Genomic DNA, 14,669 nt, shown 5'->3' with positions numbered 1-14,669 from the left:
CTGTTTATCATCTGCTTTTCAAATGCAGTGGTTTTACTGCAACCGTGTTAAAGAATGTATGCATTTGTTTTACTGCCCCTGAGATCAAACTGGGATTTATGTAGCCAATTATCTAAAATGGTCCTGAACATCTGGTAAAAAACAAACCAAAACAAAATAAAAACAGATGTTGAAAAAAAAAAAGAGTACTTTGATGAGATTCTGTTTTGATAGGATCTCAAAAAATATGCATTTAAGTGTCATGTTCACATATGTACTCAGCATGCATCCTTACCGTGACTGGTTCTTGACTCTGGGTGGAGTATAAGTCGTTTTGGACCACTGGGGCATTGCTTGAGTTCAGCAGCTGTCGAAACACAATTAAACAATCATTATACAGCACGAGAACAAAACTGTTAGTTGTGATATGTGCCGAGTGACCTGACAGATGTCAGGATAGTGATACTTTTGTCCTTCCAAGGAATTTTCAATTAGCAACTCACCATGTTAGCAGAGTTGGTGGAATTAAATGTCTTCTTTGGGGGAGGGGGCTTGTACTTTGGTGGACGACTGCACAAAAATACACAATTCACACATTTAATGACTCACAAAAGCATGAGACACGCTGCATGGCATTTCATCTAATGGAATCATTTGCAAATAACAAAAAAAAGAGCAAACACTCATTGAAATCAGCAACAGTGAACTGAAGTGAAACTCAGTCACTCACAGAGATACTTACTCTCCAAGTACTTTGGCTTTGCGTTTGCGGTACAGGGCAATGACAGTTCCAATGATGGCTATGAGTATAATGACCCCTATGATGGCTCCAATGATGATCCCTGTAGTAGGCCCCCTCTCTGGAAGACGGGTCTCTGGAAAAATATTATTAATATGTCAAACACGATTAGACCAGACTACAGATGGCATGAACTCCTCTTTCTTTCAATAATGCCGCCTTCTAACAGTTGCACCAGAGATTGACATTGTTCACCCCAAATCAAATTTACACATTTTCCCCAGTTGACTATATTCCTATTTATCCATCTAGCATCTTTTTGTTTTTGCTAATTGCCCACTTGTGTGTGCAAAAAAAACCCAAAACCATTTCTATTATTAAAGAAATAAAATAAAATAAAAACCACTTTGTTATGAGGTCCACAAATTGCTCCTAGTGAAATTCAGCAGCAGTGTCTCTTTCCAGAAATCAGCAGCATTTACTTAAAGAATCTCTTTGTGGTCTTTTTTATGCACAAACTATTTTCTACCTCTAGTCTACATCCACCAATCAAAAGAAGTGTGCAGCTAACTAGCATTACAGCCCAGTTGAAGGGGGGCAGACAGCATCAGTGTTTACATCTTGTCACGCTGTGTTGAACACGAACCTCTCCTAATGACTAGATGAGTGCTTTATTCTGCACAGTGATGAGGTTAAGGGGGTTTGATACAATAAAAATAGTTCCTGCGTGAAACTGCAGGTCATGATTTGTATAGAGAGACACGGCAGCTGAGTTTTTCCAAATTTGAGTGCTGCAAGGCGAGTGCTATTTATTTCCATTATATTTAAGAGAAGGCAGACATTTTTATCGCTGATATTTTCCAGACTGACCAAAATAATATAGATGTGTTTGATATGTGGGCTCACTGTCCCTTTAAATAGCTTGTAAACAGAACAAAACAGGTAAAGAATTTTACAAGTGATAAACGAGGAGTAAATCTCTGGCTTTGTGTTAGATTAGCACTCCATTATTTTTGAATGAATATTAAGTCAATGAAAGCAACTTGATAGCTTATAGCACAAACACACACACACACACACACACACACACACACACACACACACACACACACACACACACACACACACACACACACACACACACACACACACACACACACACACACACACACACACACCACCTCACAAAAAAGTATTGGAATAGTAAAGCCAGTCAAATTGGTCATTCTGGAGCTGAGAAAACCGGTAATTCAAGGAAAAAAACAACAAGTAATGGCAGAAAAACACTCCACTCAGTCCATAACATTGTGAATGACCTGCAGCGAGCAGGGATGGAAATATCACAATCTGCTGTGTGAAGGAGACTCTGAGAACAGCAGTGCAAAACACTCATCAAGATTAAAGAAAGTGGAAAGCAAAACTGGAATTTGTAAAGAAGGTACAGAGATGAGTCACAATAATTCTGCAACAAAGCTTCTATGGACCGATGAGACAAAGATTAACCTCTACCAAAGCGATGGAAAGGTCAAAGGGATCTGCTCATACATACAAGCTCATCTGAGAAACATGGTGGAAGTTGAACCATGGCTTGGGCTCGCTTCGATTATGGCCGTTCACCCACCATGTTGAGTTTTACCATTTCTTTATTTGTTTTCCGTTTAGAAGTGGTTAATGTTCCTACATTATTTTAATCGTACTTTGTGCTGTTCTTACAGTTAATACTGAGTTTATGTTCCTCTCTGCTTCCTCACTGCGACACGTATATTTATATATAGTCTTTATTTACTTATTTCCCCATTTTATTTTGGTAGCCATTGCCATCTGTGTTTAGTTGTATTTTCCCCAGTAAATTTCCGCTGTATGTGATGTGATGGTTACTTTACCTTGTGTGTGTTTACAACCTATTCCTGTCTGTAGCCTTTTGTCACGTCACCTGTTTCTTTTACCTTTTTTCCTGTGGTCCTTGGTTTTCAATAGTTCCCTGTAGCCTAGCATTATGATTTCTGTAGTTTCCTTAGTTTCCAGTGTTTCCTGTTGATTCAGATTGCCTTCAATAAAGAGTTGGTTTTGTAAAATCCCTGCATACCCACGAGTCTCCATCTGGGATTTTTTCCCACCACCATTAAATGCAACAGCCTCCGGAAGAGGCTCAATCATTTATATTGATGATGGTAGCAGCAGAATAAATGTAAAAGTTTACATTTGTCATTTTGTCTGTCAGTTTACAGAGAAATGCATCCAAATGAATCAGGAGAAACTTTATTTTGCAGCAAGACAGTGATCCAAAACATGCAGCCGCCTCAACTCAAAACTTCATTAGGGCTAACAAATTAAAGGTTTAAGACAAGACAAGTCAATCACCAGATCTTAAAACCAACCGAATACATATTTCACCCCCTGAAGGGAAGAATAAAGGGAGAAATACTGCAAAACAGACAACTACTGCACTACTGAAAGATCCCCTTGAAAGGCATAATCAGTGTCTGTGGGTAGTAGGCTTGATGGAGTTGTTGTGAGCACAGCAAAAACAGAATAATTGGTCTTGCTCTTGTCATACTTTTGGTGGGTGCTATGGCTACACTCTCATAGAAAAAGAAAAAAAAAAAAAAATCAACCAATCAGCACTGTGGCTCTCATATTTTACTTTGAGATTGCTATTACTACAACTACTACAACAACAACAAAAAATTTAATGACCCACAGTTAACTTTCAATTTTCAAAATGTTGTGAAATATCAAAACAATTGTCTCAGCACAACATGCGTTTATGCTAAAGTAGCAAAGCACATGAGCAGCCATAGAAATCATGATGGGAGCAAAGGAGAAAGATCTAAACCTACCCAAACCTCAGCCATAATAAAACTATTATTTAAGCTTCTAGACTAATTTAAGAGGATATGCCTACTGCAGGAGCATGCATACAAATATGGAAAAATGGAGGTTAAGGGGTGTTTTGGATTAAAATGAAAGAGGTTCAAACTGAAAAAAGAAAAAACAATAATTGTCATTATACTTGTGTTGTTCTGTTTCTGGGATGGTAACCTCCTGGTGTTCTCACTTGCTGTCTGGCAGCTGCTCAGAGCCAATAAATAGATGTGAGAAGAAGGCATTGGCTACGGGAAGCAGCTAAGAGCGGTGGGAATAGTAAAGTCAGTGACCCTGTAATTTATTCAAGGCTGAATACAAGCGTCAAAGAGTCAACATTGATTAGATGAAGCATTTTTAAAACCGCTATAGCAGCTTGATTGTTATAATATGCATGTACACTGATGGGTTAGTCTGGGTGTTGGATATATGTGTGAGTGTTTTATGATGTGTGTTTGTGGGATGGGAGTAGGGCCATGGGGTTGTTGAGCTGCGTGCGGATGCTTCATCATATCACGCTATTTGTATCTAGTACCTTGGATATGATTTGTATTTCAGATTTAGCATCATGTCTACCTGCCTGGAGACTTAGAGACTTGCAGATGGAAATTAGCTGGTAGCTAAATCCGGCACAATGCATCCCTTCTCCTCTGAGATTAATGTTTTTGTTCATGGTCCCTGACACATAAATAAACTTTTTTTTAAAAAGGCCAGAAATATTTTTGTGCAGCGATCTGTGCGCTCCCCCCACTCTAATATTTCTCCTCCTATTTGTTTTCCACGAGTCCCACCTCTCAGTTTGGAAACAACTGACTTAACAACATTAACATTAATTAAAACTCGTGTACTACAAGGCTGTAAGTAAGATAAATGAAGTTATTTCACATTGTCAACCCGATCACTAAGAGTGGCTTTATAATTAAAAACAAACAAAAAAAGAGACGGAGAGACTAATCAGTGAAGAAGAGTTTAGAGAAGCGTGTGTGTCTGTGTCTAGATGTAACACTGTAAAGTACAGACGGGGTCTTGATTAGAGTGTCGAGTCACATGGCTGATTAAGTCGAACCAGCGGAGTCGTGCAGAGGTTCCTCTAATGAACCATGACCACGCTGAGCATGAACCACGAAGTGCGCACACGCAGCGCGTGTTTACTGAAGGTGCAGCCCAGCTCATTATCCCTCGCATTCCCAGGGGATTATGCTAATGAGGAGGTGGTAAAGGGCAAAGAGGATCTGAAGCTCATTTGATGAGAACAAACTCTGGTCTTAATAATTGGAAGGGTCATGATTGAACGTTGTTAGCCCTCTAATTACGATTCACTTCTAACAATAGTCTACTTTGAATACCTCCTCAAATAATTCCTCATTCTTTCACGCGTACAAATGTGACCTGATAATCATGTCTCATCCTGTTATTCATTACACAGCTGAGCTCATCATCTTAAAAATCACTGACCCCACACGTTCTTTGGGTTTCCTCCCACTTAATACTCTATTAAATGTTTACCACAATTAAAAAGGCTGTCATTTATTAAAAGAAATAAATCAGCGCGCCATCGACACAGTTTGCAGTCCTGCTTTTGGCGCGTCTTTCTCTTTTAAACGGATAGCATACATTACAGTGTCAAATTAAATATGAGCGCTGGACCTGCAGTATCCAAAGCACAGCAATCAGTAAGTGCAGCAAGCCCTTTAAAGATGAAACAAACGGGTTCTAACGAAATAATAAATAAAATCAGTTAATTATGTTGTTTGGATTTATTCTGCTGGGTACAAAGTTTTCTATTGTTTGTAATTACTTCTGGAGCAAAGCCTCCTACTCCTCACATCTTGGGAGCAAAACCAACATGTGGTGGCCTCAATGCATCTAAAGTAGTTGTTCTCCTTCTGGAGGGGACACAAACTTCCACGGTGCTCACACATGAAGAGGGAAACGTGTTTCATTCCCAACAAGAATTAAGAAGTCTATTCATCCCTGTACCTTAAAATGCACTGAAAAGAAATATTTCAATTTTTGTATTTATTACTCAAACTCACACACAAAAAAAGGGTTCTTCTGTAATACAGAGAAAAGAACAATGAGCCACTATGCTGGAGAGACAATTTAGGGCAGGCTGCGGGAAATTAAACCTAATTATTCATGCAATACTCTGAATCTTAAAAGTGTCCCAAGCTTGTAAAACATACTTTTGCTTTAGCTCAGCCATATAACAGAGATTTTATACCAGTAAAATTAACAATGCTAAATAATTACTTCAATTTTTTTCATTTTATGAGGGCTGAACAAAGGAGAGAGGGAACGTTGTACTGTGACACTTTCAAAGTCAGTGGGAATATTTCTCATTTAATGGGAAAGGAGAAATGATTTGCGCAGAACAATAAAAAGACGAGGGAGCCTTGATGAAATCTCAGACAACACAGATGGGGACTGGATGTGGCATACTGGCAGGCATTCAGGTCTTACCGGGGTTCAGCTGCTGCAGCTGACATCTTTGCAGGAAATATCTCAGCTAATTGCATAAAATCACCTTGACGCAGTGCATTCAAACTGCCACATGGTGGTGCTGTGTCTCTGTAACACCAAAGCACAGACTCTTTCATTTAAAACCTGAAACCTGCCTCGTCTTCCCAGTATTTTGTGTTAGTCCTCCCTCATTCCACTGCCGTATCTGTTTTTTTTTTTTGTCACACCTCCATCCACATTTTTGGCTGCTGGGATATTTTTTTCCTCCGCTCCTTCAAACCTCTATAGAGCCGCCTCTTTCTGCTTTGCCTTGCGTTATCTCACAGGCGTCATTATCCCACCAATGCCATTTTTACTCAGCAGGTTTCAGGTAGGAGCCTGTTCCTTCCTTTCAGATAACCTTAGATGGAGGCGAAAAAGCTGCAGGAAAAGGCCAATTGTAAGGATTGAGGCGCAGTGTTTGTGTGTGAATGAGTTGACTTGAGAGCGTGCCCTCTGTGTTGGCCCTGGACACCATCCATGTCTTGCGCTAATGAAATATTTCAGGCAGAGACAGCGAGAACGCCAGAGAGAGTGTGTGTGTGCACATATACACCGTACTTCTGCTGGCCCTGTTTAAATCTGTGCAGTTCTTCGCCAAGGACATCCAACCAGACGAGCTATTACCCACACAAATAGGGCGCACGCCCATGCACACAAAACTGTACCGACACAAGGCATTGTTTTAAGAAACAGTTGACATCCTGTGTTGCATTCTTGTCACTCAGGATGATGTATTTACACTGAGACGCTGGTCTGCCATGTGCCCTTTGGCCCCCCTCGCTTTTCTTTCCAAACAAACATCACACACGTACACAGAAACACATCAACATACATATTTTAAAATAAAATTAGACACAAAAACCCAGCACGCACAATATATGATCAAATTAATTTGAGTGGAGAGGAGCCCCGAGGCAGAGAAGAGCTCATCCCACAAACCATGTGGTGGTTTTTTTTTTTTTGTTTTGTTGAGGGAGATGCAAACTCAGTTAAAGGTCAGCTCCATTCCTGTGAGCGGATCAATTCAAGGACCATCCAGTCGTATAGACATCTATCCCTTTCCTATATGTGAGCCCTCCATTGCTCACAGATGCCTGCCTGGCCAGCCACTCAACCATAGACCACCACTCTCCCACTGGGCACACGGGAGGAGGGGGAGGAGTAGGAGTGACGGAAGAGGAGATGTGGCTGGATGGTTCGCTGGAGCTGCCTGAAATTACTGCAGACCTACTTCAGCAAGTTGAAAATACCACCAGAATCTCTTGAGCTTTAGGATGCATGGATGAGTCCCAGCTGCAGCTCTGCAGCTAGTGGCTAGATTTGATTTTTTTCCAGCTCCACCTTTGTTCTTTTCTCATTTCCGTTTTAAAATGCTTTGGAGTGTGTGCGACAAAATATTCGGGAGGCAGATCAGCTCTCCTTAAAAACTTAGTCCAAGTGAGTCACTGTCTGGAAAGCTGAAATGTGGAGCGAGTTGTCAGCAAAAGAGGATTCAGTGAGAGATGAGTCAAGGAGAGATGGTGGAGTCCAAAAAGTGGAGTATGGGAGAATGACAGTGAGAAGGTGAGGAGAGGGGAATAAAAAGGAAAAGAGAAAGAGGGAGCAGGAAGAGCCAAGTGAGATGAGGGCTGTGATTAAGAGGCTGGCTTCAGATAAGTACAGAGGGATTTCCCGACTGCTGCCTGCAACTGGCTGATCACACACAGAGGGGATAAAGGGGAGAGCAGGAAGACAAAGATCTCACATCCCACTCTTTTCCACTCAATCCCTTGTTCTCTCTTCCTGTGTGTTTACGCCTCTCCCTGAAGGGATTAAGGTTAACATGCTGGCCTATCCTCCACTTCCCCACACAGGCTGGGCTTTTGTTGCATTTATCTATGCCTCCTCTCCTTCCATCCATCCTTCACTCCCATCATCCCCCCTTTCCTGTCATCCTGCTCCATTGGCGGCGCAATTTTGGATTCGCTCGTGTGGCCCTGTATTACGACAGCACAAATCTGCAGCGTCTCCCTCCGCATCTCTTATCTCCTGTGCCTAACGAGTAGACATAAGCCTGTTTTTATTACCCTCACTGACCTGTTCAGAGAATCGGTGCAACACAGGCACACCAAACACACACCTACACAAGTTTTACTTCACCGAATGCCTGCTAACCAACCTTGAAATCCTTCATATCCACTGAAGAAAAGATTTAGATAAAAATACGGATTTGTCACTAGAAAAACAATCCTAGTGTAGCTAATGATCAGATTCATTCCTAATGGGTTGGCATGCCTTTAAAAAGAAAACAAGAAACAAAATAGAGACAGTTGACCAAAATATCCAAAGCCCGAGGCTGCCTGTTGGCTCAGCTTGACGTAGCCTTGGCCATGTGGCAGTAATGCTGCGGGATTGTCCCGCTTGTGAATTTTCACTGTGCATCATCTTCCCCCCGCTTTTACCCTCTCCAATATTTCAAGTCAAACAGCAGCATGCTTTTTTAGCAAAGTGAAAAATGTCTATTTAATTATATAAATTCTCAGCGTTTGATCACCGCGCCACCATTAATGCCTTTGAAGGAGAAAACATTTGATTTAGAATTCTCTTTTCTGCAAGTTCGCCTTTGTTGTTTCTAAGATGTCAGTGGAAACTTAAGTTTCAGGAAAAAGCTTGCCCTTAATGCAAAGTTTCAGCGTAATGAGACAAACGGGTATCGGCTGAAATTCGACCCTTTTGAACTCAGATGAGACACAGGGCTATAGTCCCAGCAGGCACAGAAAAACACAAGGCTACCACGGTCAGAGCAGAGAGCCTGGAGATGAGATTAGGATGGAATGAATGGATGGCCTCTGAAAGAGATTAAGATAAAGAACAGTGCATGTAATCTCATTGCTCACTAAGAGAAAAGTGAAATCCTACCCTTTAGATTCTGGGGTAACTTGGTAAAACACACACCCTATCCATCTATCGGGCGTTCATTCAGCCTGATCTGTGTATACACTTGGTAATACAGTAACCTAACGATCAGGTGCACAGATAACTGCAGAATTGAGGGAGATGAAGACAAGAAGAGGAGGAGGAGGGGCAAGAGCAGAATGAGGCAAAGAGGTGAAACAACAAAGGTGGAGAATAAAGTACAGCTAGTGGCTATGCTAAAAGGGCACATGCATGAGCTGCAGGCCTGAACACACACACAAACGCGCACACCCACTTAGACCTGCACACACGCACTTAAATTATTCACAATCAATGCAAGTGCTACAGTGTTGAGTGTTGCAGCTACCTCTGACATGAATTTTCCAGCAGTTGAAGACCTACTACACCCACCACCACAATCACCATCACTGTCATTTGCTATTCACTGCACTCATGATGCCATTACAACTCATTTCAACACAAAACAAATCAAATCAAATTGATTGTGCTTGTTCGGACAACACATCCAGCTGAATGGCTCAGGAAGGACAGACTTTACTGATTTGACTGAAGGAAACGCTGACTGAATTTTGTGTGTGTGTGTGTGTCTGTGTGTGTGTGCGCGTCTGCGATGCTGTTGCCAGGGGTTTTTGGATTGGGCAAATCAGTAATGCTGGTCATTTCTAATCTCCCGTGATTCCCAGAGCTCAACCTTGCGCATTTAGACTGTCTGAGGATTAAATTCACGTCACTAACGTACATTAAGTGTACACATTGTGTTTGTGTGTATGTGTAAGCGTCTTCTAAGTGTGCCTGTGCATTTTGACATTTTAAAAAGCTGTGTCGTGGTTAATGTGATAACTCTGCATGGTGTGTGTGTGTGTGTGTTTTGTGTGTGTGTGAGAGAGATGCTCTCCCTCTCTGGGGACACAGTGTGTTCCCTGCCACAGTGCATCAAAGCACACTCGGTTGCCTTGGGAGAAGGCATCTCCATCTCTTCTTTCTGTCGCTCCCTCTCTCTCCACCCCGCTCGCTTTCTTCCCGTGCCTCAATCATTCCCTCTGCCTCTCCTTCCTTGCTTCTCTTCCTGACAAGGTCGCCGCTCTACTCTTGCCATCTCCCCGTCAATATTTACAGTCCACTTTGTGCTGGCACCGAGGTGGTCGACTCCAGCCAGCAGAGAAAGCAGGGCTGCATTAGCCAAATGTTGCTGTCCACTCAGAACATGAATGATATGTTGTACTACAAACACACTGTTTCTCCTGCACATACACACGCGCGCTCTCTCTCTCTCTTGCTCATACACATATACACACAGAAAAGGTGGGAGGTAAAAGGTAGAGCTGGAAACAGCAAGCAGATACTTAACAGAAGAGTAACAAGTGCTCTAAAAGCACAGGTCAGTTTGCCATTACGTCGATTGGAGCACATAATTTTGTAGATTTTAGCACTCTCAAAAATCCAACACATTAAAGCAATTATGATACATTACACTACTGTCTCAAAAACAAAGTGGCCCTATTAAAATTCTACATGTTGGATATTTAACATACCATTAGTTTTAGCGCTTGCACTTTCATTAGAAGTTTTGCAGCGCAATTATAATGATATCATGATATCTGCTGTAACTCAGATTACATCTGAGCATTTACATTCTGCATCACATCAGAAGAGGAAAGAAAAGATACATTTATACAACAAAAAGGAACACAAGTGACCACAATCACTAAACTGGCCTTCTGATATTCACTTTAAAGGAACGGTTTAATCAGTTTTTGATTTCTGGCTGATGTTAAGATGAGTAGATCAATACCACTGTCATGTCTGCGTGTTACTTGTAGAGCTGGGTAGCGATTAGCATAAAGACTGGAGGAAGCATGAAATCATCTCCGTCTGAAGGTTAAAAAAAGAATCTGATTACACCTCTGAAGACTTACTAATTACTATGAACAGCGCTAGGTGGCACAAAAGAAAAATGGCAGAAAAGTACTTTTAGAAACAGTCGGGGGCTTTTCTTTTTTGATAGTAAACCATACCTGACACTTTAATGAGCGATCAGGAGCATCAGATGCAGAGGGGAAAGCAGCTACTCATATACATCCACATACATATCTGCCTATGAGACCACAACAATGGTGAGTTTATGTGAACTGAGGCCAGTCTTTACCCTTGTCCAGTGGCAACACTGTGACAACACTTTTGAGCAATAAAGGGGTGGTGTACACATTAAAACAAGACTTCCAATTTTAATTTAAAAACCAGGGACAACAGATGCAAATTAGTCTGGAAGGCTGCGGCTAATTTATATTTATTCTTCGTTAACTAATAAACACAGTCGCCTACACATACTGACCGACACTTGTGTTCAATACATGATGATGAGACTTCGAGAAATGCTTCAGCGTTGCATGAAAAATCAAAACAAACTAACATTTGTAGCGACTGGCACAGCTTGAGCATGTTATATGTCCTACCGGTTTTGCTAGTAGGAAGACTGTTCAGGTTAATTCTCCCCTTTCTACGCTAAGCTAAGCACATCACATCCTGTCCCTGCAGCTCCAGGCTTGTCACAGATTCTTGAAATCTGTTTGATCCTGATGTTTAATTTGCAGCAAAGAAGCAAATAAACATAATTGAAAAAAAAAAAAAAAAAAAGTCCAAATATTCCTGAAAGTGAGACAATCTAAATAAACAGCTGCAGGTTTCCTGCATTTTTATTAAATGTGACACACAAAAATGTGCGTTTCCTGAATGTGAACGCAACCAGGATATTAACTACCTCTTACATTACATAATATTATATATTATAAAGAGAAAGGGACATAAGCAACAGCTGTGATAGAAACAGACGCCTGGAAGGGAACCCATCAAGCCTGAGAATATACTGTAACTTACAGTAAATGTTGCAATCTGAGAATATCCAGCCACCTAGTTTGCCTCACGATGCCTTTAGGCTTCCCATCCATCTTCCTGGCCTGCTTTTTCTGCTCTCCACCCTCCAAACCCCACTCTCACTTCCTCCACCAGTGTCACCGTGGCCTTGAGGCCAGGCAGTCAGAAGCAGCTGGTATGTTTACCTGCCCTCGTAACCACTGCTAACCTCTGGCTAGAAGGGACTCTCACCTCATTACCCACCCCACTCAGCCACACATAAAACCTCAAACTATCCTCTTAGATTTCTCCCCTGCAGCCAGGATGCTTCACTGTAATAGCCTCTGTGTACTGCAATCCATTCAGCAGCCCGCTGTGCAAAAGTGGAACATATAACAAGGGGGAATGTAACGTCGAGGACTTGGTTACTGCTCCTTTCCCTCCATCTCTCTCTAAAGTATTGGGAGAGTCAGTTCGTTCAATTCTCTCAACTCTCGCTGACTCACAAGCGAGTGCGCTTCATGTCGCCCTCCTACCAAGTTCCTCACACAGACTCCCAGAAAGGAAACAATGCTCAGAGAAGAAGAGACAGAGATGGAGAAGGAGGGAGGAGAGTGTAGAACATATAGGAAAAAAAACAGAGAGCTCTGAGAGAATAGAAGATTCAATCTGGAGGGTGGAGAAGCAGTTGCTGAGGACGTGTAGGAGGAAAAAGAAAATATGCGTGGAACAAGAAAAGTTCCAAACGTTCTCCTCTTTTCAGCTTGATAACATAGAAAAGTAATGATCCCTTTGCAGAATTTGTTGTCTTTTTTTTTTCTTTTGGGCTGGAATAATGATTTCCTTTCAAGTGTTGTTTACCATGTTTGTACCTGGTGTATTGTTGACCGCAAAATAGGCAGCCTAAAAGAGCCTCGCGCACAGTCCTGAGAGTGCCATAGCAGTAATAGGCTCCATCTCTCCCTCAAACGGCCTCTCATCAGCTACTGATTAATGACACACAGAGCCATAATGGTTCTGCGTGCTCTCCACATTCATTCACTTTCCTCTTCATCCAGCGCCCCTGGAGAGAAACCACAACAATGCGAGGTGTCGAGACACACGAAAACGGCGCTCTCGACGAACCCGAATTCAAATGCTCATTAAGAAAGACGTTTCCCCACTTTGCCATTCAGTTATGCATTGCCACTGGGATTGCCACAAGTGGACACAGAAACAATAGAACACAGAAGAGATGGAAGGTGGAGAAGAAAACATTCACAGTTCAATTTGGCAATAAAGAATGGTTTCATTAGTGTTTAAATGTGGTTGATTGGCTGTTTGGCATAGAGTGCTACTGATTTATGCATGGTAAAAAGGACGCAACAAATATTCTGGCACAAAGCCTACGTGCGCACACACGCTCACTCGGTGCATCCATGCACTTCCAAGAAAGTCTAAGCTTCTGTGTAAATCTGTGAAAATAAACTGTGACTGGAAACCAGAAATGTGTACCTCCTTTGATTTCTGCCACTGCAGGGAGAATCCTCAAAGGTCATCATCACTGTGTCTAGTGTTTAGAGCTCAGTCAATACTAAGTCGCACAGCAGCACAGCTGTAATTCACTGCCCTGCATCTTTTAACATGCAAATACAAATACACGTAGGCAAGCATGCTGGGAGGCACACGTGTCAAAGCTCTGTATGAGGGGGGGAAAAAAAAGACAAACAAGTGCCAACAGCCAACATCCAAATTGATGCACTCTCTAATGCATGAGCAGAGATCAAAATATTTACATTACAGACACGCTTTAACCCTCACATGTCATGGATGAAGGATAGAAACAGCTCTAGATACATCAAACAACATTACACCAAGTAGCCACTATTAAAAAACATAAAAAACAAAAAAAAACCCTCGCAGCATCGGTAATGAATAAATCATTCTCATCTGCCACGCACTGAACACACAGAGGACTATGATGCTGAGCTCATCGTTCCAAATCCAGAATGGTTGCAGGCACAGGTTAGTTACTGGAAATGCTCTTTTGTCTGAATATTCATATGCGTATAAAACTCCCCCATCGCAGAATGTCGCCTGTTAAGATGCTCCTGCTCCCCCCCCCCCCCCCCCCCCCTTCCCCTTCTCTGTGGGGGTGTCTGTTGATCCGCGTGTTTGTGTGTTTCACATCAGCAGAATTTATGTTCGCTGTTTGAGCACGCGTGGGGGTAATCAATAGTGTTTCAGTGAAGGACACTTAGGAGCAGATTGGAGCCCAAATTCAAGCTAGCATGAAAGACAACATGACAGAAACACTTGCTGCTCGACCTGAAGAGGCTCAGTGTGACATCAGCTCTGGCTGTCAAGACACACACACACACACACACACACAGAGTTTACACACACATTTAGACATGCTTGTAAACTCTTAAGAGTGTCTTCAAATACAGTTAAAACATTTACACAGGGCCACATCAAAAGAAGCCAAACTAATGAGTTATTGACCGCTGAGCCTGCACACACACATACTACTGCATGCACTCTGCAAATGCACCTACTCCATGCAGAACAGACGTGACCAGCGTCCTTTTCAATACTAGGAAGGGTGTGCTATAATGGGAGCACGTGCGAGCCTGCCGGTGTGTGCGTGGTTGCGTGTGCAGGGCTGACTGTGTGTACACAAGTCATTATTAGAGGTTTAGTGTGTGCTCACCAGTCAGTCAGGCTCCAGTCAGAGGAGTCAGCTTAAGGGCTCATAGCAGCTCCCTGAGGAGACACTAAATACCATCAGCCGTTTAAATCCATCCATGACCATTTTAAATATGCAGCACACACT

General features: G+C 42.1%; 1 protein-coding gene across 1 annotated transcript in view; it reads right to left on the bottom strand.

Annotated features, from left to right (window-relative positions):
- The window catches only part of LOC146508513 (nectin-2), an 86,344-nt gene that overhangs the window by 2,383 nt on the left and 69,292 nt on the right, over positions 1–14,669 (bottom strand). Inside the window, exons 7-9 of the mRNA XM_085177687.1 lie at positions 722–854; positions 483–549; positions 275–346 (exon numbers count right to left, since the gene is read on the bottom strand). Of these exons, the coding sequence (XP_085033813.1) occupies positions 275–346; positions 483–549; positions 722–854 (272 nt within the window). The remainder of the gene's footprint in view (positions 1–274; positions 347–482; positions 550–721; positions 855–14,669) is intronic.

The sequence above is a fragment of the Neolamprologus multifasciatus genome, chromosome 11 (assembly GCF_963576455.1).
Source record: "Neolamprologus multifasciatus chromosome 11, fNeoMul1.2, whole genome shotgun sequence".
In the NCBI taxonomy this organism is placed as follows: Eukaryota; Metazoa; Chordata; class Actinopteri; order Cichliformes; family Cichlidae; genus Neolamprologus; species Neolamprologus multifasciatus.
The sequence above is the reverse complement of the archived record's forward strand: the minus strand, read 5'-3'. Positions and strand labels throughout refer to the sequence as shown.